The following is a 27,773-nucleotide window of genomic DNA, read 5'->3' on the forward strand; positions in this document are numbered from 1 at the left end:
CAGACATCCCCTGAAAAAGATGTGGAGCTGGTGCATTGTCAATTCTTATTTTAGTACAAACATGTTAAAACAATGTTAACATACATATATCTTATTATCTTAGGCTCAAGATTTGAGCAGCACAAGATTTAAACAAAATGTGGCATGAAAAAGGAAACCTATTGAAGTTGTCCCCATCTACACCCCATCTACACCCCATCTACACCCCATCTACACCCCATCTACACCCCATCTACACCCCATCTACTAGTGGTAGTGCTACTAGATTCACAGACACAGATTCCACATGTTCAGGGCACCTGAACCAAACAACACCAAACACCTGCCTTTTTTCATACCTCAACGTTTCTCTTTGCCACTAACCAGATGAATGCGCCGGAGGAAATATTTTCTAAATATAAGCAAAGGACAATAAAATAAATGTTTGAAATGGTGGTTTAACAAAACAGGATTAAACGTGAATTGTCAGTTAGTGTTTATTGAGTAGATGTAACAAAGCCATCATTGATGCATTCATGGGTATAGCATTGTTGGCTCAATCTAAAAGTATATATTCAGTCTATTGCCTCATTGACAGTCAGTAGCCTACCTTCCTACTTTGATCATGAAAAGATGACGTCATCCTTTCAGAACATGTTTTGCTGTGTTGAGGGTATTGTTGTGTAATCATGCCAATTTTCTATGCATAATTCAGTAATCTCAGAATCGTATAGCTGGGTCCTTGTGCAGAGATGAAAGACACCTAGGTTCTATGTAGTCTGCGGAACGTGGAACATGAATAGAGAAGGACGAGATTAGCTTCAAGCTTGGCAGAGGATCTCTGCAGAAGTCAGGAATAATGAGAATGAACTGACACATGGAGATCAGATACATATCTCCCACCTCTTTGTCATTCAGTCATGGATTGGTTATGTTCACAATCGAGTCTTGCTGAGGTGAAAGTTGACCGCGCATAATGAGCCAAGCATGGCCATTAAAAAGGATTCTGGCTTCAAGTTGGAGCTAACGTGTTATGTGTTACACGAATACACTTTTCAACGATTGTTACACTGAGTGAATAGCATGTTTAAATTGCCATGTTGCCATCGTGAGTCTTGGAACACCTCAAGAATTCTTTAGAATCTTTTCCAAAATGATAACAGAGGCAGATATGGTTTGCACTGTTCTTGCTACATGTCCTGTGTAGTGCAACTGGAGATGACGTTTGGATGAACACTCCCTAAGTATTGTGCAGCTGTTCAAATTCCTGTCCCGTTCTCTCATCGCTCTCCCTCATTCCACGCAACTGTAACTCTAGAGCCTTGGATTTAATTCCCTATAGGCTCAAAATCCTCTCTGTTAAAGGGGCAATCTGCTATTGGTACATCCATTTTTGGACTTAAATTAATTATTGACCCATTGATTCTTGATAAATACAACTTACGAATGCCTCAAGAGCTTTGTTCAACAGTTGTACCACATCGGAACCCAAATATGAGCTTGCTTTTCTTTGTTTGTCAAAAATTGTATTGTAAAGAAATGGTTAAAACTATAATTTTGATATCATGTATTGTCAGTCCTTGGATCCATAGCTCTGTTTAATGAATTTGAGAGAGGTTCAAATGTTCCAGTCATATCCCTCAGCTGTTTACTAAAACAATAGTGGAGTGATCCTTTGTTATTGCTCCTTCATGTCAGTTTGAGCAAACCTTGCCCCCGAATCGATCCCAGGGTTTTGGACTACATAACTCCCATGATGAATGTGTTTCTGCTCGGTCCACAGCCTTAACAGTCAACGGCAGTCCTTCACAGACTACATTTTGGATAGTCAATGCCCTACCCCTTCTTCTCCTCCCTCTTCCTGTCTCCTCCCTCTAGCCTACCCTGGCCTAAATGAAACTTGGGAATCATTTGCTTGTTGCTGGGAGGGGCCTCTCGGTCCATTGGTTGAGCAGAAGAGATCATTAGTTAGGGGATTGAGTTTACAAGCACTGGGGGGAAAAAGTACAGTTCACGTGCTGCACAGCACACCCGGTTTTCAGGGCGAGATTTAAAAAAAGGAGTGTTGTCTACAGACAGTATTTGAGTGAACGGTATAAGGTGAAAGATTGGTGAAGAGGGAGGACTGACTGACTTTAAATATTCGGTTGCTCTGTTCTGAATAACAGTTTCTTCTTGGAGAGTGGAGTTAGAGAGGTAGGCAGGAATTCTTGGAAACGTGGTGCTCTGCAGCTCTGGAAATTTGGTGAGTGCATGCTCCTTTTAAGGTCCTTTGTGAAAACTACTACTAAAGTATGTTTGTTCTTTCTTCTCAGCATTGTCTTAATGCTGTTAGAGGATCATTTGGACAGGGGCCGAGTGAGAACGGTCTAAGACAGCTCTTGACTGATGACATAATAATGTTGTCATAATAAAAGAGCCGGTGAAGGCAGAGATATACTATACGGTGACATCATAGCTATTATTGAAGGAGGAAATGACGAGGCAACTTGTTGATTGGTTGTTTACTCACACAAGCTGCCATTTCCATTTGGAGGTTTGTGACATCCACAAGACTCTTTTCTCACCTCAACATTGGTCAAAGTGTGCCTGTGTCTCCTCACATAAGACACTTCTGTTAAGTTATAATGGAGGCAGACAGTGGTATGTACAATAACCTACATAGGTCTATGCATCTATGATGCAGTAGTCTGCGTTTTTATGAAAACGAAAGTCAAACTGCCCTTTCAGCTCATGTGACAGTGCAGCTGGGTTTGACATCTGGTCCTCGTAGTGGCACCCAGTCAGCCGTTAGACACCAGACACTGAAAACGTTGTTCAAATTACTTCTGTGGTAAATTAAGTTCAGAATTAATGCTTGGCTCCTACAAGAGACCCTGGAGTCAAAATATGTTGATTGTTTACTAACATTGGTTGAGTACTGCAAGACTCTCCAAGACACCAAGTTCTGAGATAAAATGATCCAGGACATTCGGTCCCAATCAAGTTGATTACTGTTACTGACATTTTCTGTGTAACCATGGTGATGTCAGAGCATCACACCTGCCGTGAGTGCTGAACCTAATGTTCTGTAGTCGCATCCGCTCTTACTTTCAAAGCACAAAGGCCAAAATATTAGACCCTGAGACACATTCATTATTCCTTTGAACAGAGGAAGCTTGATCACACAGAAGATCGTCTATTGTGACATAAGGGAGGCTGACTGAGTAACATACGAAGAGCAGTAGACAGGACAGACAAGACAGACAGGAGAGACGGCAGACAGGACAGACAGGTGAGACGGCAGACAGGACAGACAGGGGAGATGGCAGACAGGGGAGACAGCAGACAGGACAGACCGGGGAGACGGTAGACAGGACAGACCGGGGAGACGGCAGACAGGACAGACAGCAGACAGACAGGAGATGGCAGACAGGACAGACAGGGGAGACGGCAGACAGTACAGACAGGGGAGACGGCAGACAGGACTGACAGGAGAGACGGCAGACAGGACAGAAAGCAGACAGACAGGAGAGACGGCAGACAGGACAGACAGGGGAGACGGCAGACAGGGGAGACAGGGGAGACGGCAGACAGGGGAGACTGCAGACAGGACAGACCGGGGAGACGGTAGACAGGACAGACCGGGGAGACGGCAGACAGGTCAGACAGCAGACAGACAGGAGATGGCAGACAGGACAGACAGGGGAGACGGCAGACAGTACAGAATGGGGAGACGGCAGACAGGGGAGACTGCAGACAGGACAGACCAGGGAGACGGTAGACAGGACAGACCGGGGAGACGGCAGACAGGTCAGACAGCAGACAGACAGGAGATGGCAGACAGGACTGACAGGAGAGACGGCAGACAGGACAGACAGCAGACAGACAGGGGAGACGGCAGACAGGACGGACAGGGGAGACAGCAGACAGGACAGACAGGGGAGACGGCAGACAGGACAGACAGGGGAGACGGCAGACAGGACAGACAGGGGAGACGGCAGACAGGACTGACAGGAGAGATGGCAGACAGCAGACAGACAGGGGAGACGGCAGACAGGACAGACAGGAGAGACGGCAGACAGGACAGACAGCAGACAGACAGGGGAGACGGCAGACAGGACAGACAGGGGAGACGGCAGACAGGACAGACAGGGGAGACGGCAGACAAGACCTACAGGAGAGACGGCAGACAGGACAGACAGGGGAGACGACAGACAGGGGAGACGACAGACAGGACAGACAGGGGAGACGGCAGACAGGACAGACAGTGGAGACGGCAGACAGGGGAGACAGCAGACAGGACAGACAGGAGAGACGGCAGACAGGGGAGACGGCAGACAGGACAGACGGCAGACAGGGGAGACGGCAGACAGGACAGACAGGGGAGACGGCAGACCGGGGAGACAGCAGACAGGACAGACAGGGGAGACGGCAGACAGGACAGACAAGGGAGATGGCAGACAGGGGAGACAGGGGAGACGGCAGACAGGACAGATAGGGGAGACGGCAGACGGGACAGACAGGGGAGACGGCAGACAGGACAGACAGGGGAGACGGCAGACAGGGGAGACAGGGGAGACGGCAGACAGGACAGACAGGACAGATGGCAGACAGGAAAGACAGGGGAAACAGCAGACAGGACAGCCGCAGGCAGGACAGACAGGGGAGACGGTAGACAGGACAAACAGCAGGCAGGACAGACAGGGTAGATGGTAGACAGGACAGACTGCAGGCAGGACAGACAAGGGAGATGGTAGACAGGACCGACAGCAGACAGACAGTGGAGATGGGAGATGGCAGACACGACAGACAGGGGAGACGGCAGACTTGACAGACAGGACAGATGGCAGACAGGACAGAGCAAACAGGCATTACAGACAGGGGAGACAGCAGACAGACAGGAGTCGGCAGACAAGACAGACCGGGAGATGGCAGACAGGACAGACAGCAGACAGACAGGAGATGGCAGACAGGACAGACAGGGGAGACGGCAGACAGTACAGACAGGAGACGGCAGACAGGACAGACAGGACAGACAGCAGACAGGACAGACCGGGGAGACGGTAGACAGGACAGCCAGCAGACAGAGAGTAGATGGCAGACAGGACAGACAGGGAGAAGGGCAGACAGTACAGAATGGGGAGACGGCAGACAGGACTGACAGGAGAGACGGCAGACAGGACAGACAGCAGACAGACAGGGGAGACGGCAGACAGGACAGACAGCAGACAGACAGGGGAGACGGCAGACAGGACAGACAGAGGAGACGGCAGACAGGGGAGACGACAGACAAGACCTACAGGAGAGACGGCAGACAGGGGAGACAGGAGAGACGACAGACAGGGGAGACGGCAGACAGGACAGACGGGGGAGACGGCAGACAGGGGAGACAGGGGAGACGGCAGACAGGACAGACAGGAGAGACGACATACAGGACAGACAGGGGAGACAGCAGACAGGACAGACAGGAGAGACGGCAGACAGGACAGACAGGGGAGACGGCAGACAGAACAGACCGGAGTGACGGCAGACAGGACAGACACGAGAGACAACAGACAGGACAGACCGGGATGAGGGGGGTAAGTGGAGAGTTATTCAGCTCTCAAGAGTCAACTGTATATCTGACTGTTTGACTGTGATAAGGCAGGGCTCCATGCTTCCGCCAAGCTGCACTTCCTCTGTTTGTTAGAAAGGTGTTGGGTCAGCAGCAGGCTGCAGATACAGGGAAGCAGAGGGAGGGAGGAGGGATTATGGACTACGTCCAAGGGAATGGAATAGGATAGGTAGCCTCAGATTCTTGGTGAGCCACGACCCACTGTGATTTGATTGACAGTTTGGAGTGAGATACTTGCAAAACTTCTTAGATATTATCTATTTAGAAATGAGAGGTGTGATCTGTTATTCATATCCCTAAGTCTGGGACAGAACAGCATGATCTAGTGAGTGCAACAGCGCAACAGTCCATGGTGTGTGTGTGTATATATGTTCATTAGAAGTTTATTTCACCTATACCAAACAGGCTAAGAGGGATTGAGAGATTAATATACTATTTCCTCTGACTTCCATTCTTATAGAGATTTGATACAGAGAACCGAGTAACACCCCTCACACTCCTCCTTCAAGATCCCCCTTTACCCTCCACATTCCATCTCTCTCTTTCTCCTTCTCTTCCTCTCCCTGTCAGCTGTCCCGCTCAATCCCCCTCTCCTGACGTCCTGCCTGACACCCGCTCTGCTCGACATGGAGAACTCCACGGCTGTGGCCTTTAACGAGACCCCGGACCAAGCGAAACCAGAAGCCATGACACAACTCATGCCAACCAGTGAGTATTCTTCCACGGTCAGGTCTGGTATCGTTGAACCACCACACACCACACCACTCTTTACCTGTCTGAGCTGCCTGGTGGCCTGGGTCTCGCAGATCAGAATAACCCCTAAGCATGAGTGACATTCCTCAATGACTGACTGCTGCCTCATCCTCTGCTGCTGCACTGTAAGACAGAAAGGAGAAGAGTTTGGAGTACTGTAACTCCTGACAACCCCCCATACTCCACATTGTAAAGCACATGACCAATGACCTTGTTGACCCCTGAGAGAGAGAACTCCTGAAGCATAACATGTATCCAGCACGTGGTGGTCCAAGAGGCATGTTGAGTGCTGCTCGTATAACTGGGAGGTCAGGAGTGTTGCAATCAAGAAAAAAAAAGAAAAAGAAAATGAACGACAGCAAGCAGCTGTTTTATTTTACTACGTTTTGTTCAGTTGGTTTGACAGGGTTTTTTTTGTTCATTTTGTTTTACTCCACCCATGTGTTTCCTGTCAAGAGCTGCCTTGTAAAGTGGCCAAACATTGACAGAGCAGGAAAAAGATTGATACAATTGTTAAACTGAATTAATCATTGAATATGCTTTGACAGACAGGTTGCCACCTGCTATCAGACCAAATAGATGCTGGAGGTGTATGGCTATGTATAGACAAATACCTGAGGCACACAAATATGGGGGAAAAGGAGGTAGATGCTTGTCTGTTAGAAATGCTTTCACTTTTCAAAGTCAGGGGAGACTCCAGCTATGCTGTCCCTTGTGCATGCTGCTGTTGTCTCCTCGGGTGTCGGGGAGAGGGAGCAGCCAGGCGATATGACAGGTGTGAATATAGACCTTCTCAGATCCCCGGGCCCTGGCCTGACAGCAAGGGACCCATTGCCAGAGAGGCAACTAAAAACAGCTCTCACAACCAGGCACTTTAACACTGCTGTTTGATGGGACTTTTATCTCTGATTTAACAAGGCGCAATCGCATCATGGGAAAAAATGTACACTCTCATTAGTGATGCAATGACAAACAAACAGTTAATCTGACTAGATATGAGAAGCAAAGGCTTGTACCTTGGCATCCCTGGCTGAAAATGTAATAGCCAGTTACTGTGTATATCCATCTCTGTGGGTTTCAGGATAAATGGTGGAACCACAAAGGGAGGCTGTGATTGGAATGTGGAGAACACTACCACGTCCGCCATTGGCTGTCAGGCATATGTGTATAGGTGGCAGGGAAGTCAGGCGCAGGAGAGTCAAACGGAGTGTAAAATGGAGTCTTTTAATAAAGTCCACATAGTATGCTCCATCACACTAAAATGTACATAAACAAGGGTACGAGGACCCGACGCACACCTATACAACATAAAACTACACTGACAATAAAAAACAATCTCTGACAAAGACATGAGGGGAAACAGAGGGTTAAATACACAACAGGTAATGAATGGGATTGAAAACAGGTGTGTGGGAAGACAAGACAAAACCAATGGAAAATGAAAAATAGATCAATGATGGCTAGAAGACCGGTGACCTCGAACGCCGAGCACCACCCGAACAAGGAGAGGCAACGACTTCGGTAGAAGTCGTGACATTGGCTTTAGTGTCTCTCCAGCCAGTGCTTAGATCCCGTTTTCTCTCCATACATCGTACTCTCAAACATTTAAGGTAATAATGTAATAGCAAGTCTTATCACACAGTACACCTGTAGGCTACACAATGACAGAGGCAGCTATAGGCCAAGGAGAGAGGGAAGCAAGCGCATTTAGAATTTATAAACCGGTCTTTCAGGACTTGACTGTTCCTATTTTCTGTTGATGCATTTTTTTAAACTTCATTTTGGTAACAGAGGAGCGACAGCAGCAAATATAATGGTCTTCTGCTACATTACATGATTTACCTGTGCACAACTTATTATTTCTCCTCGTAACAGATTAATTTTACTCAGCACACACATCCCCCCCCAAAAAAAAAAAATTATGTAAAATAATATTTGAGGGCTTTAAGATTTAATTTGATATTGTGCAGTAACTACTGACAGGAAGTCAGTGCAGTAACTACTGACAGGAAGTCAGTGCAGTAACTACTGACAGGAAGTCAGTGCAGTAACTACTGACAGGAAGTCAGTGCAGTAACTACTGTCAGGAAGTCAGTGCAGTAACTACTGACAGGAAGTCAGTGCAGTAACTACTGACAGGAAGTCAGTGCAGTAACTACTGACAGGAAGTTGAAGCAAAAGAGGTCCGATTATTTCAGAATCCATGGGGAAAAGACCCAACTTTAGAGACGGACTTGTCACTTTTGAGTGAGGATGTGCTCCAGTAACTCCCTCTGATGAAATGATCATGATTAAGCGAGCATAAAATGTGCCATCAAGCTTGGCTGCTGATGTTGCTAAAGTGCTATGGGGCAAATTTTAATGTCAATTGACAATTACATGCCACCATGCATACAGGTTGAATCATTCCCTACCTATAGCACAGGGCAATGTTTGTGAACCTCAAATTAAGTAGATGTGTGTGGCAGTCATAACATTGCATTGGAGTCGTCCTTGTGTAGTGATGTGATGTATCCTTCACCGTACGACTGAAATATGACCTTGTAGGGGACATCTTGTTGCTGAGGTCAAATAAACAACTAGCAGAGTGAGGCATTCTGTTGTTTGTTCTTTACGTAAGGCTTTGAGTTTATAACTCCCTGACTGCACACACAACCCTGAATACGAGGTTGATTTAACCACACACTAAGGTGTATGTACATTTGATCGTCTATATGAATGCAGGACTGTTAACAATCCATTTGCTCAACAAGCACCAATTGTGGGCCAGGACACATTGAATAGGTGTTGAAGAATAATGATCTGTTTTGCAACCAGCTGGTAGAACTTGTACAAAAGCAGTGTCTGTGAAGCAGCCGGTAACTGATGGTTTTTGTTTGCAGAAACAGCTCTGCTGGCTGTTAGTCAGCTGGTTTGGTGGCTGTCAGTCAGCTGGTCCGGTGGCTGTCGGTCAGCTGGTCCGGTGGCTGTCGGTCAGCTGGTCCGGTGGCTGTCGGTCAGCTGGTCCGGTGGCTGTCGGTCAGCTGGTCCGGTGGCTGTCGGTCAGCTGGTCCGGTGGCTGTCGGTCAGCTGGTCCGGTGGCTGTCGGTCAGCTGGTCCGGTGGCTGTCGGTCAGCTGGTCCGGTGGCTGTCGGTCAGCTGGTCCGGTGGCTGTCGGTCAGCTGGTCCGGTGGCTGTCGGTCAGCTGGTCCGGTGGCTGTCGGTCAGCTGGTCCGGTGGCTGTCGGTCAGCTGGTCCGGTGGCTGTCGGTCAGCTGGTCCGGTGGCTGTCGGTCAGCTGGTCCGGTGGCTGTCGGTCAGCTGGTCCGGTGGCTGTCAGTCAGCTGGTCCGGTGGCTCTCAGTCCTCAATAGCCTACTATAGAAAAGAGGCCCTCTATGTGTGTTATTGGTGCACGTAGGTACTGTACCATGCTAACTTTTTGCAACAAAGAACAGACATGGAAACATTAAATCAAATAAAATGTTGTTTGTCACATGCCCCAAATACATCAGGTGTAGACCTTACTGTGAAATGCTTACTTACAATCCCTTAACCAACAATGCAGTTCAAGAATTCAAGAATTTTAGTTTTTTTTTTAAACTAAATAAACTAGTGAAAAATAAAAAGTAAAAAAGTAACACAGTAAAGTAATAGAGGCTATAATCAGGGGTTACCGGTACAGAGTCAATGTGGAGGCTATATTCAGGGGGTACCGGTACAGAGTCAATGTGGAGGCTATATACAGGGGTTACCGGTACAGAGTCAATGTGGAGGCTATATTCAGGGGGTACCGGTACAGAGTCAATGTGGAGGCTATATACAGGGGTTACCGGAACAGAGTCAATGTGGAGGCTATATACAGGGGGTAAATACACAGAGTCAATGTGGAGGCTATATACAGGGGGTAACCACAGGGTCAATGTGGAGGCTATATACAGGGGTTTGAGGTACAGAGTCAATGTGGAGGCTATATAAAGGGCGTACCGGTACAGGGTCAATGTGGAGGCTATATACAGGGGGTACCGGTACAGAGTCAATGTGGAGGCTATATTCAGGGGGTACCGGTACAGAGTCAATGTGGAGGCTATATACAGGTGGTACCGGTACAGAGTCAATGTGGAGGCTATATACAGGGGGTACCGGTACAGAGTCAATGTGGAGGCTATATACAGTGGTTACCGGTACAGAGGCTATATACAGGGGGTACTGGTACAGAGTCAATGTGGAGGCTATATACAGGGGGTACCGGTACAGGGTCAATGTGGAGGCTATATACAGGGGGTACCGGTACAGAGTCAATGTGGAGGCTATATACAGGGGGTACCGGTACAGAGTCAATGTGGAGGCTATATACAGGTGGTTACCGGTACAGAGTCAATGTGGAGGCTATATACAGGGGTTACCGGTACAGAGTCAATGTGGAGGCTATATACAGGGGGTACCGGTACAGAGTCAATGTGGAGGCTATATACAGGGGGTACCGGTACAGAGTCAATGTGGAGGCTATATACAGTGGTTACCGTTACAGAGGCTATATACAGGGGGTACCGGTACAGAGTCAATGTGGAGGCTATATACAGGGGGTACCGGTACAGGGTCAATGTGGAGGCTATATACAGGGGTACCGGTACAGAGTCAATGTGGAGGCTATATACAGGGGGTACCGGTACAGAGTCAATGTGGAGGCTATATACAGGGGGTACCGGTACAGAGTCAATGTGGAGGCTATATACAGGGGGTACCGGTACAGAGTCAATGTGGAGGCTATATACAGGGGGTACTGGTACAGAGTCAATGTGGAGGCTATATACAGGGGGTACCGGTACAGAGTCAATGTGGAGGCTATATACAGTGGTTACCGTTACAGAGGCTATATACAGGGGGTACCGGTACAGAGTCAATGTGGGGGCTATATACAGGGGGTACCGGTACAGAGTCAATGTGCGGGTGTACAGGTTAAAGAATGTAATTTGTACATGTAGGTAGGGGTAAAGTGACTATGCATAGTAAAGCGAATATTCATGTCAGAGTAAATAGTCCGGGCGGCCCTTTGATTAATTGTTCAGCAGTCTTGTGGCTTGGGGGTAGAAGCTGTCAAGGAGCCTTTTGGACCTAAACTTGTCTGGCGATCCAGTTCTGCTTGGCGTGCAGTAGCAGAGAGAACAGTCTATGACTTGGGTGACTGGAGTCTTTGACACATTTCTGGGTCTTCCTCTGACACCGCCTAGTATACAGGTCCTGGATGGCAGGAAGCTTGGACCCAGTGATGTACTGGGCTGTACTCACTACCCTCTGTCGTGCCTTACGGTCAGACGCCGAGCAGTTGCCATGCCAGGCCATGATGCAACCGGTCAGGATGCTCTCGATGGTGCAGCTGTGGAACTTTTTGAGGATCTGGGGACCCATGACAAATCTTTTCAGTCTCCTGAGGGGGAAAAGGTGTTGTTGTGCCCTCTTCACAACTGTCTTGGTGTGTTTGGACCATGATAGTTTGTTGTTGATGTGGACACCAAGGAACTTGAAACTCTTGACCCACTCCAATACAGCCCAGTCGATGTTAATGGGGGCCTGTTTGGCCCTCCTTCTCCTGTAGTCTACGATCATCTCCTTTGTCTTGCTCATGTTGAGAGATAGGTTGTTGTCCTGGAACCACACTGCCAGGTCTCTGACCTCCTCCCTATAGGCTGTCTCATAGTTGTCTGTGATCAGGCCTACCACTGTTGTGTCATTAACAAACTTAAAGAGGGTGTTGGAGTTGTGCTTGTGCTTTACAGGAGGGGACTAAGCACGCACCCGAGGGTGCCCTTGTTCAGGATCAGCGTGGCAGATGTGTTGTTACCTACACTTACCACCTGGGGTGGTCCATCAGGAAGTCCAGGATCCATTTGCAGAGGGAGGTGTTTAGTCCAAGGATCCTTAGCTTAGTGATGATTTTTGTGTTAAATGCTGAGCTGTAGTCAATGACAAGCATTCTCACATAGGTGTTCCCTTTGTCCAGGTGGAAAAGGGCAGTGTGGAGTGCATCATCTGTGAAGGTGTGCAAATGGGTGTGGGTCTAGGGTTTCCGGGATGGTTTTGGTATGAGCCATGAACAGACTTTCAAAGCCCTTCATGGCTAGCAACATGAGTCCTTCGGGGTGGTAGTGATTTAGGAAAGTTACCTTTGTTTTCTTTGGCACAGGGACTATGGTGGTCTAATTGAAACCTGTAGGCATTACTGACTCGGTCAGGGTGAGGTTGAAAATGTCAGTGAATATACTTACCAGTTGGTCTGTGCTCTGAGTACACGTCCTGGTAATCAAGCTGTCCCCGTAGCAGCAACATTATGTACAAAATAAGTTAAACAATGTGAAAAAGCACAGTTGGTTTGGAGGCCAATAAAAGAGCAGCCATCATTTTCCCCAGACATGGAGATAGCGCTATACCCCCGAACACTAACCCCCGCACACTAACCCCCGCACACTAACCCCCGCACACTAACCCCCGCACACTAACCTCTGTTGTAGTTCAGAGACCTTTATGTAGCATCTCAGACAGAGTAAGGAAAGGACACAGAAAAATGGAGACTCCATTTTTAGCATGAAAGCATGTGTCTCAAAGGAGCTGAGAGATGACAGCAGAGCGGACCTTGAATTGTTTGGGCTGCTGGAGCAGTGCGTTCAGCCGTGGCGCTAGCGAGGGTAGGCCTCCTTTCACTCTCTTTTCTCTCACTCTTCACACCGCTCTTGTTTCTCTCACTCTTCACACCCCTCTTGATTCTCTCACTCTTCACACCGCTCTCTTTTCTCTCACTCTTCACACCGCTCTCTTTTCTCTCACTCTTCACACCGCTCTCGTTTCTCTCACTCTTCACACCGCTCTCGTTTCTCTCACTCTTCACACCGCTCTCGTTTCTCTCACTTTTCACACCGCTCTCGTTTCTCTCACTCTTCACACCGCTCTCGTTTCTCTCACTCTTCACACCGCTCTCGTTTCTCTCACTCTTCACACCGCTCTCGTTTCTCTCACTCTTCACACCGCGCTCGTTTCACTCACTCTTCACACCGCTCTCGTTTCTCTCACCCTTCACACCGCTCTCGTTTCCCTCACTCTTCACACCGCTCTCGTTTCCCTCACTCTTCACACCGCTCTCGTTTCTCTCACGCTTCACACCGCTCTCGTTTCTCTCACTCTTCACAAATAAATACAAATACTCTACTTTCAAAAGAAAGAAGACAGGTGAAAAGAAGGAGAGAGAGAGTGAGAAAGGAGATGAGAGAGCGAGATGGAGAAAGAGTGAGGGAGAGGAGAGGGGAAGAGAGAGAGAGAGTGAGAGAATTAGGCAGACAAAGATAGAGAATCAGAGAGTAACAGAGGGGAACAGTGCAGACAAGGCTGAGAGAAAGCAGTGTGGTGTCACTTAAGGTGGTATCTGTACTTTAATTGACTTATTATATTTTTGACAACTTTTACTTTTACTTCACTACATTCCAAGAGAAAATAATCTACTTTTTACACATTTCTCTGACACCCAAAAGTACTCCGTACATTTTGAATACTTAGCAAGACAGGAAAAATTCCCAGTTTACGTACTTTTGAAGAGAACACGTGGTCAACCCTACTGCCTCTGATCTGGCTGACTCACTAAACTCAAATGCATTATTTGTAAATGATGTCTGAGTGTTGGGGTGTGCCCCTGGCTATCCGTACATTTTTAAAACAAAATCGTGCTGTCTACGTTGCTTCATTTAAGGAGTTTTAAGTGATTTATACTTTTACTTTTGCTTTTTTGCTTTTGAGTATATTTTAACAATTATATTTACTTTTGATAATTGAGTATATTTAAAACCAAATACTTTTAGACTTTTACTCAAGTAGTTTTTTAACTTTCTATTTAAGGTATCAATATTTTTACTCAGGTATCACAATTTGGTACTTTTTCCACCGCCACGAGAGTGCTGCAGAGATATATAGTTGGAGTCGGAAGGTTACATACACTGAGGTTGGAGTTATTAAAACTCTTGTTTCAACCACTCCACAAATGTCTTGTTAAAACCTCTTTGGGCTAGGCGTGCCGCTAGTGCCCCAGCTCGACAACATTCGGTGAAATTACAGAGTGCAAAATTCAAAATACAAAAATCGTAATATTAAACATTCGTGAAAATACAAATGTCTTACATCGTTTAGAAGCTGAACTTCGTGTTAATCAAACCACTTTGTCAGATTTCAAAAAGGCTTGAAGGTGAAAGCGATTATCTGAGGACCGCATACACCAGCATTAAAAACATTTTCCAAACCAGCAGATGCGTCACAAAAATCAGAAATAGCAATAAAATAAATCACTTACCTTTGAAGATCTTCCTCTGTTTGCAATCCCAAGGGTCCCAGCTATACAACAAATGGTTGTTTTGTTCGATAAAGTCCTTCTTTAAGTCCCCAAAAAGTTAGTTTAGTTGGCAAGTTTGATTCAGTAATCCACCCGTTCCACTCGTTCAACATACAGACAAAGGAATCCCAAAAGTTACCAATAAACTTTTTTTAAACAAGTCAAATATTGTTACTAATCAATCCTCAGGTACCCTAATATGTAAATAAATGATAACATTTAACACGGAATGTAGTATGTCTACTTTGTGCATGACACAAGTTATTTTTCCAACAATTGTTTACAGACAGATGATTTCACTTATAATTCAATATATCACAATTCCAGTGGGTCAGAAGTTGACATACACTAAGTTGACTGTGCCTTTAACCAGCTTGGAAATTTCCAGAAAAGGATGTCATGGCTTTAGAAGCTTCTGATAATTGACATCCTTTGAGTCAATTGGAGGTGTACCTGTGGATGTATTTCAAGGCCTACCTTCAAACTCAGTGCCTCTTTGCTTGACATCATGGGAAAATCTAAAGAAATCAGCCAAGACCTCAGGAAACAGAATTGTAGACCTTCACAAGTCTGGTTCATCCTTGGGAGCAATTTCCAAACTTCTGAAGGTACCGCACTCATCTGTACAAACAATATTATGCAAGTATATACACCATGGGACCATGCAGCTTGGTTGCAAATGAGTCTTCCAAATGGACAGTGATCCCAAGCATACTTCCAAAGTTGTGGCAAAATGGCTTAAGGACAACAAAGTCAAGGTTTTGGAGTGGCCATCACAAGCCCTGACCTCAATCCTATAGAAAATGTGTAGGCAGAACTGAAAAAGCGTGTGCGAGCAAGGAGGCCTATACAACTGACTCAGTTACACAAGCTCTGTAAGGAGGAATAGGCCAAAATTCACCCAACCTATTTTGGGAAGCTTGTGGAAGGTTACCCGAAACGTTTGACCCAAGTTAAACCATTTTAAAGGCAATACTACAAAATACTAATTGAGTGTATGTAAACTTCTGACCCACTGGGAATGTGATGCTGAAATAAATCATTCTCTCTACTATTATTCTGACATTTCACATTCTTAAAATAAAGTTGTGATCCTAACTGACCTAAATGTTAGGAATTGAACTGAGTTTAAATGTATTTGGCTGAGGTGTATGTAAACGTCCGACTTCAACTGTAGGTAACTGCCAAAATAAAGGAAACGTGAGTAAATTTCGGATACACAATGGTGTCACATCCCTCCGATAGAGTTCCAGACATTTGTAGAATCTATGGCAAGGTTCATTGAAGCTGTTCTGATGGCTTGTGATGGCCCAACACCCTATTAAGACACATTACTGTATTTTGGAGTTTCCTTTATTTAGCTGTAGATTGAGGCTTGGATGTATGGGGTAGTTGGAGAAATCAATAACATAATAAATGAATATAACTGGAGTAAAAGTAGTAAAAGTAAAAGTAAACAGTAAATAACCCTTCCTATCTTCTTGGAGCAGGATGTTGGCTTTGGAACCTCAGGGGTTGGAGGTATTTGTCCAAAAGGGAATTGAGGAGAGATGGGGGACTTCTAACCCAGTGTCGCGAGACGGGAGAAACCCAACAACAATCCCAGAGAGGCATCTCTGTAGTGTCTGTTTATCTTAGCCCCCCCAGAGTCTCCTCCCCCATCCCCCCAATCCCATCAGCTCAATGCTCCTGAGATAACAGGACAGATGTGCTGCCCCCAGCAGCCCCAACTACCTCACACTCTCCCTCTCTGCCTCACGCTGCTACTAGCATCACACCAGGGAGAGCCAATCAGGGGCCTGGCAGGGAGATTGGATGCTGGTCCTGGAGGGTAGCTGTCCACTACGGTTCCAATTCCCTTGGAGTGTCCGTCTGCCAGTTTCTGGAGACAGGAGAGGTGTTTAATTGATTACAGGCATGGTAAAGAGAGACAACTCTGAGGTGTATAACACTCCCATGCTGTGTAAATCCGAGTGCAAAGTGTCGCACACATCACTATCTAAACACAAACTAAATGTTATTAGTTATAACTAAAAGTTGGTTCAGATTTTAGTTACAAATACACATATATACAGTGCCTTGCGAAAGTATTTGGCCCCCTTGAACTTTGCGACCTTTTGCCACATTTCAGGCTTCAAACATAAAGATATAAAACTGTATTTATTTGTGAAGAATCAACAACAAGTGGGACACAATCATGAAGTGGAACGACATTTATTGGATATTTCAAACTTTTTTAACAAATCAAAAACTGAAAAATTGGGCCCCCTTAAGTTAATACTTTGTAGCGCCACCTTTTGCTGCGATTACAGCTGTAAGTCGCTTGGGGTATGTCTCTATCAGTTTTGCACATCGAGAGACTGAACTTTTTTCCCATTCCTCCTTGCAAAACAGCTCGAGCTCAGTGAGGTTGGATGGAGAGCATTTGTGAACAGCAGTTTTCTGTTCTTTCCACAGATTCTCGATTGGATTCAGGTCTGGACTTTGACTTGGCCATTCTAACACCTGGATATGTTTATTTTTGAACCATTCCATTGTAGATTTTGCTTTATGTTTTGGATCATTGTCTTGTTGGAAGACAAATCTCCGTACCAGTCTCAGGTCTTTTGCAGACTCCATCAGGTTTTCTTCCAGAATGGTCCTGTATTTGGCTCCATCCATCTTCCCATCAATTTTAACCATCTTCCCTGTCCCTGCTGAAGACAAGCAGGCAAAAACCATGATGCTGCCACCACCATGTTTGACAGTGGGTATGGTGTGTTCAGGGTGATGAGCTGTGTTGCTTTTACGCCAAACATAACATTTTGCATTGTTGCCAAAAAGTTCAATTTTGGTTTCATCTGACCAGAGCACCTTCTTCCACATGTTTGGTGTGTCTCCCAGGTGGCTTGTGGCAAACTTTAAACGACACTTTTTATGTATATCTTTAAGAAATGGCTTTCTTCTTGCCACTCTTCCATAAAGGCCAGATTTGTGCAATACACGATTGATTGTTGTCCTATGGACAGAGTCTCCCACCTCAGCTGTAGATCTCTCCAGTTCATCCAGAGTGATCATGGACCTCTTGGATGCATCTCTGATCAGTCTTCTCCTTGTATGAGCTGAAAGTTTAGAGGGACGGCCAGGTCTTGGTAGATTTGCAGTGGTCTGATACTCCTTCCATTTCAATATTATCGCTTGCACAGTGCTCCTTGGGATGTTTAAAGCTTGGGAAAACCTTTTGTATCCAAATCCGGCTTTAAACTTCTTCACAACAGTATCTCGGACCTGCCTGGTGTGTTCCTTGTTCTTCATGATGCTCTCTGAGCTTTTAACGGACCTCTGAGACTATCACAGTGCAGGTGCATTTATACGGAGACTTGATTACACACAGGTGGATTGTATTTATCATCATTAGTCATTTAGGTCAACATTGGATCATTCAGAGATCCTCACTGAACTTCTGGAGAGAGTTTGCTGCACTGAAAGTAAAGGGGCTGAATAATTTTGCACGCCCAATTTTTCAGTTTTTGATTTGTTAAAAAAGTTTGAAATATCCAATAAATGTCGTTCCACTTCATGATCGTGTCCCACTTGTTGTTGATTCTTCACAAAAAAAGACAGTTTTATATCTTTATGTTTGAAGCCTGAAATGTGGCAAAAATTCGCAAAGTTCAAGGGGGCCGAATACTTTTGCTAGGCACTGTATATATATATATATTAATATTTCAATTAATGAAATGAAAAGGGTTCTCCATGGTTGCAGAGAAACAGTTAAATTGGTCTAAACCATGGCAGCAAACTTTCAAGGCTTTTCTCTGAAAAAGCAAAAGCCTTTGCCAGGCACTGAACCTATCTGCCACGGTCTAGACAGTTCTGTTTATCTATTTATCTGTCTCAGTCTTTCTCCCTGATTCACTGGTCTGTCTGTTTGTGTCTACAATAGTTAGCCCAGCAGAGAACAAACCTCTTTACACATCCCCATAGGCATTAAGGCAACGTGGAGCACGGGACAAGGCACCATCTGTCCTTAATCAGCTTCAACCATGCCTGAAGCAAGTCATCTGATCCTGTCATAAGACTTCATAGCCATTAAAAAACTGGCACAGACCTTTACCTGGTCCGCAATGGTACAACTGCTGCCTTTACACGACAAGGCAAGGAAGAACAGGAAACGGGAAAAGGGAAAGCAGTGTTCTACAGTTGCCATATGGTGGGAAGCGATAGAGTCTCCATTTTATATTCCAGACAGATATGACCCTCCTAGGCATCCAGTAAAGAGAGGGATGAGTTCTCTGCAAACCAGGAAGCAAGAGGAGAAAGACACAGGAAAGGGTGTGGACGTCCAGCGCCTTCAGAAAGGATTCACACGCCTCGACTTTTTCCACATTTTGTTGTGTTACAGCCTGAATTTAAATGGATTTCAAATGGATTACATTTAGATTTTTGGTCACTGGCCAACACACAATACCCCATAATGTCAAAGTGGAATAATCTTTTTCAAAACGTTACAAATGAATTACTAACTTAAAAGCTGAAATGTCTTGATTCAATAAGTATTCAACCACATTGTTATGGCAAGCCTAAATAAGTTCAGGAGTAAATATTTTCTTAATTAACAAGTCACATTATTTTATTTTTTATTTTAAAAAATTATCAAAATTTATTTGACCAGGTAGACCAGTTGAGAACATAATTTACAACTGCAACCTGGCCAAGATAAAGCAAAGCAGTGTGACACAAACAGCAATACAGAGTTACACAGAGTTACACATAAACAAACGTACAGTCAATAACACAATAGAAAAATCTATGTACATTGTGTGCAAATGAAGAAGAGTAGGGAGGTAAGGCAATACATAGGCCATGGAGGTGAACTAATTACAATTTAGCATTAACACTGGAGTGATAGATGTGCAGAAGATGATGTGCAAGTAGAGATACTGGGGTGCAAAAGAGCAAGAGGATAAGTAACAATATGGGGATGAGGTAGTCTAGTGTGTTATTTACGATTGGCTGTTTACAGGTACAGTGATCGGTAAGCTGATCTGACAGCTGATGCTTAAAGTTAGAGAGGGAGATATAAGACTCCAGCTTCAGTGATTTTTGCAATTCATTCCAGTCCTTGGCAGCAGAGAACTGGAAGGACAGGCGGCCAACGGAAATGTTGGGTTTGCGGGTGACCAGTGAAATATACCTTCTGGACCACGTGCTACAGGTGGGTGTTGCTATGGTGACCAGTGAGCTGAGATAAGGCGGGGCTTTCCCTAGCATAGACTTATAGATGACCTGGAGCCAGTGTGTTTGGCAACGATTATGAAGTGAGGACCAGCCAATGAGAGCAAACAGGTCACAGTGGTGGGTAGTTTATGGGGCTTTTGTGACAAAACTGATGGCACTGTAATAGACTACATCCAGTTTGCTGAGTAGAGTGATTGAGGCTATTTTGTAAATGACATCGCCAAAGTCAAGGATCGGTAGGATAGTCAGTTTTACGAGGGTATGTTTGGCAGCATGAATGAAGTAGGCTTTGTTTGCGAAATTGGAAGCCAATTCTAGATTTATTTTTGGATTGGAGATGCTTAATGTGAGTCTGGAAGGAGAGTTTACAGTCTAACCAGACACCTAGGTATTTGTAGTTGTCCACATATTCTAAGTCAGAACTGTCCAGAGTAGTGATGCTAGTCGGGCGAGAGGGTGCGGGCAGCAATCGTTTGAAGAGCATGCGCTTAGTTTTACTTGCATTTAAAAGCAGTTGGAGGTCACGGAAGGATTATTTTATGGCATTGAAGCTCGTTTGGAGGTTTGTTAGCACAGTGTCCAAAGAAGGGCCAGAAGTATACAGAAGGGTGTTGTCTGCGTAGAGGTGGATCAGAGAAATATAATAAGAATATATACAGAGTATATACAGAGAAAAGAGTCGGCCCGAGAATTCAACCCTGTGGCACCCCCATAGAGACTGCCAGGGGTCCAGACAACAGGCCTTCCAATTTGACACACTGAACTCTATCCCGAGTATACTTGCCAATGTCCAGTCTCTTGACAACAAGGTACATGAAACTCGAGCAAGGGTAGCCTTCCAGAGAGACATCAGAGATTGTAACATTCTTTGTTCCACGAAACATGGCTCACTCGGGATACGTTTTCAGAGTCGGTACAGCCACCCGGTTACTTCATGCTTCACGCCTCCAGAAACAAACATCGTTCTGGTAAGAAGAAGGGTGGGGGTATAAGCCTTATGATTAACGAGTCGTACATAATATATAAATAACAACATACAGGAACTCAAGTCCTTTTGTTCACCTGACCTAGAATTCACTACGATCAAATGCAAAACGCATTATCTACCAAGAGAATTCTCTTCGATTATAATCACAGATGTGTATACCCCCCCCAAGCAGATACCTTGACGGCCCTGAAAGAAACTGTAAACCACCTGAAGCTGCATTTTTTGTTGCTGGAGATTTAAAGAAGGCTAATCTGAAAACAAGGCTCCCTTAATTTTATCAGCATATCGAATGCACGACCCGGGCTGGCAACACCATGGATCATTGCTACTGTAATTTCCGCCATGCATACAAAGCCCTCCCTCGCCCTCCTTTCAGCAAATCTGACCACGACTCCATTTTGTTACTCCCAGCCTATAGACAGAAACTTAAACAGGAAACAACCATGCTCAGGTCTGTTCAATGCTAGTCCGACTAATCTGATTCGATGCTTCAAGATTGCTTCGATCACGCGAACTGGGATATGTTCCGGATAACATCGGACAATAACATTGATGTTTACGCTGATTCGGTGAGCGAGTTTATTAGCAAGTGCATCGGTGATGTGGTACCCACGGTGACCAATAAATCCTTCCCCAACCAGAAGCCTTGGATTGCAGCATTCGCACAAAACTGAAAGCACAAACCACTGCTTTTAATCATGGCAAGGCGACCGGAAACATGACCGAATACAAACAGTGTAGCTATTCCCTCCGCAAGGCAATCAAACAAGCTAAGCATCAGTATAGAGACAACGGCTCAGACACGAGACATATGTGGCAGATAGTTTTAGGAAGAGAGGGTCCAGATTGTCTAGCCAGCTGATTTGTAGGGATCCAGATTTTGCAGTTCTTTCAGATCATCAGCTGTCTGGATTTGGGTGAAGGAGAAGCGGGGGAGGGGGCTTGGGAAAGTTGCTGCATGGGGTGCTGTTGGCCAGGGTAGGAGTAGCCAGGTGGAAATCATGGCCAGCCGTAGAAAGATGCTTATTGAATTTATCGATTATCGTTGAATTTATCAGTGGTTTCCTATCTGCAGTGCAGTGGGCAGCTGGGAGGAGGTGCTCTTATTCTTATTCTCCATGGACTTCACAGTGTCCCAAAACATTTTGGAATTAGTGCTACAGGATGCAAATTTCTGTTTGAAAAAGCTAGCCTTTGCTTTCCTAACTGACTGAGTATATTGGTTCCTGACCTTCCTGAAAAGTTGCATATCACGGGGGCTATTCAATGCTAATGCAGAATGCCACAGGATGATTTTTTTGCTGTTCCAGGGCAATCAAGTCTGGGGTGAACTAAGGGCTATATCTGTTCTTAGTTCTACATTTTTTGAATGGGGCATGCTTATTTAAGATGGTGAGGAAAGCACTTTTAAAGAGCAACCAGGCATCCTCTACTGATGGGATGAGGTCAGTCTTAGGGACGGCAGGGTAGCCTAGTGGTTAGAGCGTTGGACTAGTAACTGGAAGGTTGCAAGTTCAAACCCTCGAGCTGACAAGGTACAAATCTGTCGTTCTGCCCCTGAACAGGCAGTTAACCCATTGTTCCTAGGCCGTCATTGAAAATAAGAATTTGTTCTGAACTGACTTGCCTAGTTAAATAAAGGTAAAATAAATATCCTTCCAGGATACCCAGGCCAGGTCGATTAGAAAGACCTGCTCGCTGAAGTGTTTTAGGGAGCGTTTCACAGCGATGAGGCATTTGACCACAGACAAATTACGCACAGAGGCTGAGATCCTGGTTGAAGACAGCAGCTGGGAGCTGACAGGGGTCTATAACAAGTGGCAATGGTGAGAGACTTGTTTCTGGAAAGGTGGATTTTTAGAAGTAGAAGCTTGAATTGTTTTGGCACAGACCTGGATAGTGTGACAGAACTCTGCAATAGATTGCAACTTACGCACGTAGATTGCAACTTAAACACGTAAGAGAACTATTGCAGAGTTCTGTCATCCACCTTTCCAGAAACAAGTCTCTCACCATTGCCGCTTGTTATAGACCCCTGTCAGCTCCCAGCGGTGCCCTGGACACCATATGTCTTCCTCTGGCAGTTCTATCTTGTCGGAAAATGTTAGAGTTGGGGATGGAAATATCAGGATTTTTGGTGGCCTTCCTAAGCCAGGATTCAGACGCGGCTAGGACATCAGGGTTGGCGGAGTGTGCTAAAGCAATGAATAAAATAAACTTAGGGAAGAGTCTTCTAATGTTAACATGCATAAAACCAAGGCTTTTACAGTTACAGAAGTCAATAAATGAGAGCACCTGGAGGAATGGGAGTTGAGTTAGGGGCTGCAGGGCCTGGGTTAACCTCTACATCACCAGTGGAACAGAGGAGGAGTAGGATAAGGGTATGGCTATTAAGTTGCATGGCCTCTTACTCTGTGTGTAGTAATAGTGTTTAAAATTACTTTGAATGACTACCTCATCTCTTTACCCCACACATACAATTATCTCTAAGGTCCTTCAGTCGAGCAGTGAATTTCAAACACAGATTCAACCACAAAGACCAGAGAGATTTTCTAATGCCTCACAAAGAAGGGCAAATCAAAAAGCAGACATTGGATATCCGTTTGAGCATGGTGAAGTTATTAATGACACTTTAGATGGTGTATCAATACACCCAGTCACTACAAAGACACAGGAATCCTTCCTAACTCAGTTGTCGGAGAGGAAGGAAACTGCTCAGGGATTTTACCATGAGGCCAATTGTGACTTCAAAACAGTTACAGAGTTTAATGGCTGTGATAGGAGAAAACTGAGGATGGATCTACAACATTGTAGTTACTCCACAATACTAACCAAAATTGACAGAGATTAAAGAAGGAAGCCTGTTCAGAATACAAAATATTCCAAACATGCATCCAGTTTGCAACAAGGCACTAAAGCAATATTGCAAAAGAAATTGGCAAATATCCCCCTCTTGAGAAGAAGTCAATGAAACACACATTGTTCAGCTTTCATTAACAACAGTTCAGAGACTGGAACAACTCAACAGGATAGAGTATTTAATGACAGACAGGTTTACATAACGTTTTGGGTCGCCATGGTCTCAAACAATGTAAATGTTCAAAGTTCATGAACCCTGACGTTTCATTATTGTGTATATTTGCCTATTTTAGATTGTACAGTGCATGTTGCAGCCAGTGGCTGTTCTCCAAAATAAAACCGATCCTTGTTATTGTTCATAAACCACTCTGTCTCTAAACATAATGCAACTACTTGCGTTCCTATAATTCACAGGGGGAGAGTTCTTCCTTACTGCTGCCAGTAACCCATTGCCTACATGTATTTCCCCTCTGTGTGATTTCATAATGATGTAGTGTGGCACTGCTATTGAACCTGCAGGAGAGCACTGAGGTAATTGAAAGGATCTGGAGTGATTTAATTTGTCAAATATCAATCTTTTAGAAAATATCTGAGGCAATGTCTCCAGGTGACAGTGTCTGATTTAAGGCGAATAAGTGTCTCAGCCGAGGGACATGTGTTAAATTGGGTATGAATAGACTAAATTTCAGTTAACAATTGTGGGGGCTGGGCAAAGCTGTTGGCATGGGGATTTGTTCACTTTGGTCAGTTAAGTCAAGTAAGGATTTCAGAACATAGTGGGATTGTAATCTGGTCTGCCTGGCTAAATCATGTTTATTGGGGTGTCTATTTGTTTGATGTTGATGATTGGCACGTATTTAGGGCACCACCTTTTTCTCTAAAGTTGTGTGACTTTCTACATCTATTCTGTCACTATTTCTTATTCCATGTTGTAACAAAGCAAAGGAGAAAGGGAAAGGATGAGGGAACAGGAGAACAATGCTGCTACTACTGCATGTGTCCAACACAATATCATCCCAAACCTTCATTAGATCCTAGGTCATCAAACTGTTTTGGCCGTAGGCCCGTGGGCTATCCAGCCATCGCTTCCCTTCTAGCTTCATTTTCCAATATGATCTCCCTGAAACACAATATTCTATCTCAGTCGCTAAAAACTAAATATGTAACCTGGTGACCAATGGGTCATTCACAATCTTCCACATGTCAAATCTCGCAGTAATTAACAATACATTTCCTCTATTTCTACCTCTCTAAAAGATAAAAAAAAAATCCTTCATGCACTTGTAAACTAACATTGTGCTTGATACTATTTGAATGCTATTTGAACACTATGGTAACCAATATTTTAAACTGGCCTTGTGCTTGGTAAACACTATTTTAAACTGGCCTTGTGCTTGGTAAACACTATTTTAAACTGGCCTTGTGCTTGGATAACACTTTTAAACTGGCCTTGTGCTTGGTAAACACTTCAAACAGACATTGTGCTTGGTAAACACTTCAAACAAACATTGTGCTTGGTAAACACTTCAAACAGACATTGTGCTTGGTAACTACTATTTTAAACTGACCGTATTCTTGGTAAACACTTTTTTAAACTGGCCTTGTGCTTGGATAACACTTTTAAACTGGCCTTGTGCTTGGATAAAACTTTTAAACTGGCCTTGTGCTTGGATAACACTTTTAAACTGGCCTTGTGCTTGGATAACACTTTTAAACTGGCCTTGTGCTTGGATAACACTTGTAAACTGGCCTTGTGCTTGGCAAACACTATTTTAAACTGGCCTTGTGCTTGGATAACACTTTTAAACTGGCTTTGTGCTTGGTAAACACTATTTTAAACTGGCCTTGTGCTTGGTAAACACTTTTAAACTGGCCTTGTGCTTGGTAAACACTATTTTAAACTGGCCTTGTGCTTGGTAAACACTTTTAAACTGGCCTTGTGCTTGGTAAACACTTTTAAACTGGCCTTGTGCTTGGTAAACACTATTTTAAACTGGCCTTGTGCTTGGTAAACACTTTTAAACTGGCCTTGTGCTTGGATAATACTTTTAAACTGGCCTTGTGCTTGGTAAACACTATTTTAAACTGGCCTTGTGCTTGGTAAACACTTTTAAACTGGCCTTGTGCTTGGATAACACTTTTAAACTGGCCTTGTGCTTGGCAAACACTATTTTAAACTGGCCTTGTGCTTGGTAAACACTTTTAAACTGGCCTTGTGCTTGGATAACACTTTTAAACTGGCCTTGTGCTTGGATAACACTTTTAAACTGGCCTTGTGCTTGGTAAACACTTTTAAACTGGCCTTGTGCTTGGTAAACACTATTTTAAACTGGCCTTGTGCTTGGTAAACACTATTTTAAACTGGCCTTGTGCTTGGTAAACACTATGTTAAACTGTCCTTGTGCTTGGTAAACACTTTTAAACTGGCCTTGTGCTTGGATAACACTTTTAAACTGGCCTTGTGCTTGGATAACACTTTTAAACTGGCCTTGTGCTTGGATAACACTTTTAAACTGGCCTTGTGCTTGGATAACACTTTTAAACTGGCCTTGTGCTTGGATAACACTTTTAAACTGGCCTTGTGCTTGGTAAACACTTTTAAACTGGCCTTGTGCTTGGTAAACACTATTTTAAACTGGCCTTGTGCTTGGATAACACTTTTAAACTGGCCTTGTGCTTGGTAAACACTTTTAAACTGGCCTTGTGCTTGGTAAACACTATTTTAAACTGGCCTTGTGCTTGGTAAACACTATTTTAAACTGGCCTTGTGCTTGGATAACACTTTTAAACTGGCCTTGTGCTTGGTAAACACTTTTAAACTGGCCTTGTGCTTGGTAAACACTTTTAAACTGGCCTTGTGCTTGGTAAACACTATTTTAAACTGGCCTTGTGCTTGGATAACACTTTTAAACTGGCCTTGTGCTTGGTAAACACTATTTTAAACTGGCCTTGTGCTTGGATAACACTTTTAAACTGGCCTTGTGCTTGGTAAACACTATTTTAAACTGGCCTTGTGCTTGGTAAACACTTTTTTAAACTGGCCTTGTGCTTGGTAAACAAGTTCCTCTTGTTTCTTTTTTTTTCTTACAACGACTTAATTTGTTGTTTTGACGTGTGATATTGGACGTTGTCATCAAACAAGATGGGCAAGGGGACAACCCTGTTTCACCCATTGACTCAGGAAGTATGTGAGTCCACAGTGTTATATATCAATATTTAACTGGTCACTCAGGCCACTGACTATTATGACTGTTATTATTTTTAATTACACATGATTTTTGACAAGGCATTTTCTGACAACAAGGAATATATATTACAATTTTAGATATATTACAATGTTTGGAATATACAGGATATAATTATCATGAAATTATCCATTTTGTTATTATCCTTCTCACAACTATATGAAGTTACCACTGTGCTGCCCATGAGGTTTTTACCTATAGTGTAAGGTTACTGGATAGGTTAGATGGCTCCTGGTGGTCTCAGAGAGGGGATCTGGGGCACACCCCAGAGAAGTGAAGCTACAATGGGAAGAAACATCATTTGTTTTATCTTAGTCAGTGCTGTGATGTTGGATCCAGTGTTTTATTGAGAGCCGTCCTCTTGGTGGCATCGTAAATGATCAGATGCCAATCTAGAGGTTTCCTCAACAGCGTTAATTACTTTTAGAGTATTCCATGGCAGTCCGACGATAACATTGTCATCGATCATTGTAGGAGGAGAACTTTGATCTTGCAACAGAACTAGCAGATGGAGCCTAGGGAGTCTAAGAGAGTGGGAGAGAGATAGCGAGAGGAAAGCCTGAACACAGCTGGATACAGACAAAGGAAAGCACAGAGAGGATGTGGGGTAGAAGCAAGATAAGTGAAAAGGGAGAGTAATGCCAAATATTTGAGACACAGTGTAACGGTTCAGTGTAATGGTTCTGGGGAGTGTGTGGAGGGGAGTGGAGGGGCACAGTATAGCCCACTGGATGACAAACAAGCGGTTCTTCCAATTCCTTTTAGCCTCAGCACGGAAGCCCCACCCC

The 27,773-nt window shown here is 44.5% G+C and overlaps 1 protein-coding gene across 2 annotated transcripts in view; it reads left to right on the top strand.

Annotated features, from left to right (window-relative positions):
• The first annotated feature begins 1,898 nt into the window (after positions 1 to 1,898).
• LOC135547661 (glycophorin-C-like) overlaps positions 1,899 to 27,773 on the top strand; it is a 44,922-nt gene continuing 19,047 nt past the window's right edge. Inside the window, exons 1-2 of one of the 2 annotated variants that reach the window (XM_064976851.1) lie at positions 1,899 to 2,224; positions 6,036 to 6,283. In XM_064976851.1, coding sequence (XP_064832923.1) covers positions 6,202 to 6,283 — 82 coding nt within the window. In that variant the 5' untranslated portion in view covers positions 1,899 to 2,224; positions 6,036 to 6,201. The remainder of the gene's footprint in view (positions 2,225 to 6,035; positions 6,284 to 27,773) is intronic. The other variant, XM_064976849.1, reaches the window with a different exon arrangement.

This window comes from Oncorhynchus masou, chromosome 10 (assembly GCF_036934945.1).
Source record: "Oncorhynchus masou masou isolate Uvic2021 chromosome 10, UVic_Omas_1.1, whole genome shotgun sequence".
Classification (NCBI taxonomy): Eukaryota; Metazoa; Chordata; class Actinopteri; order Salmoniformes; family Salmonidae; genus Oncorhynchus; species Oncorhynchus masou.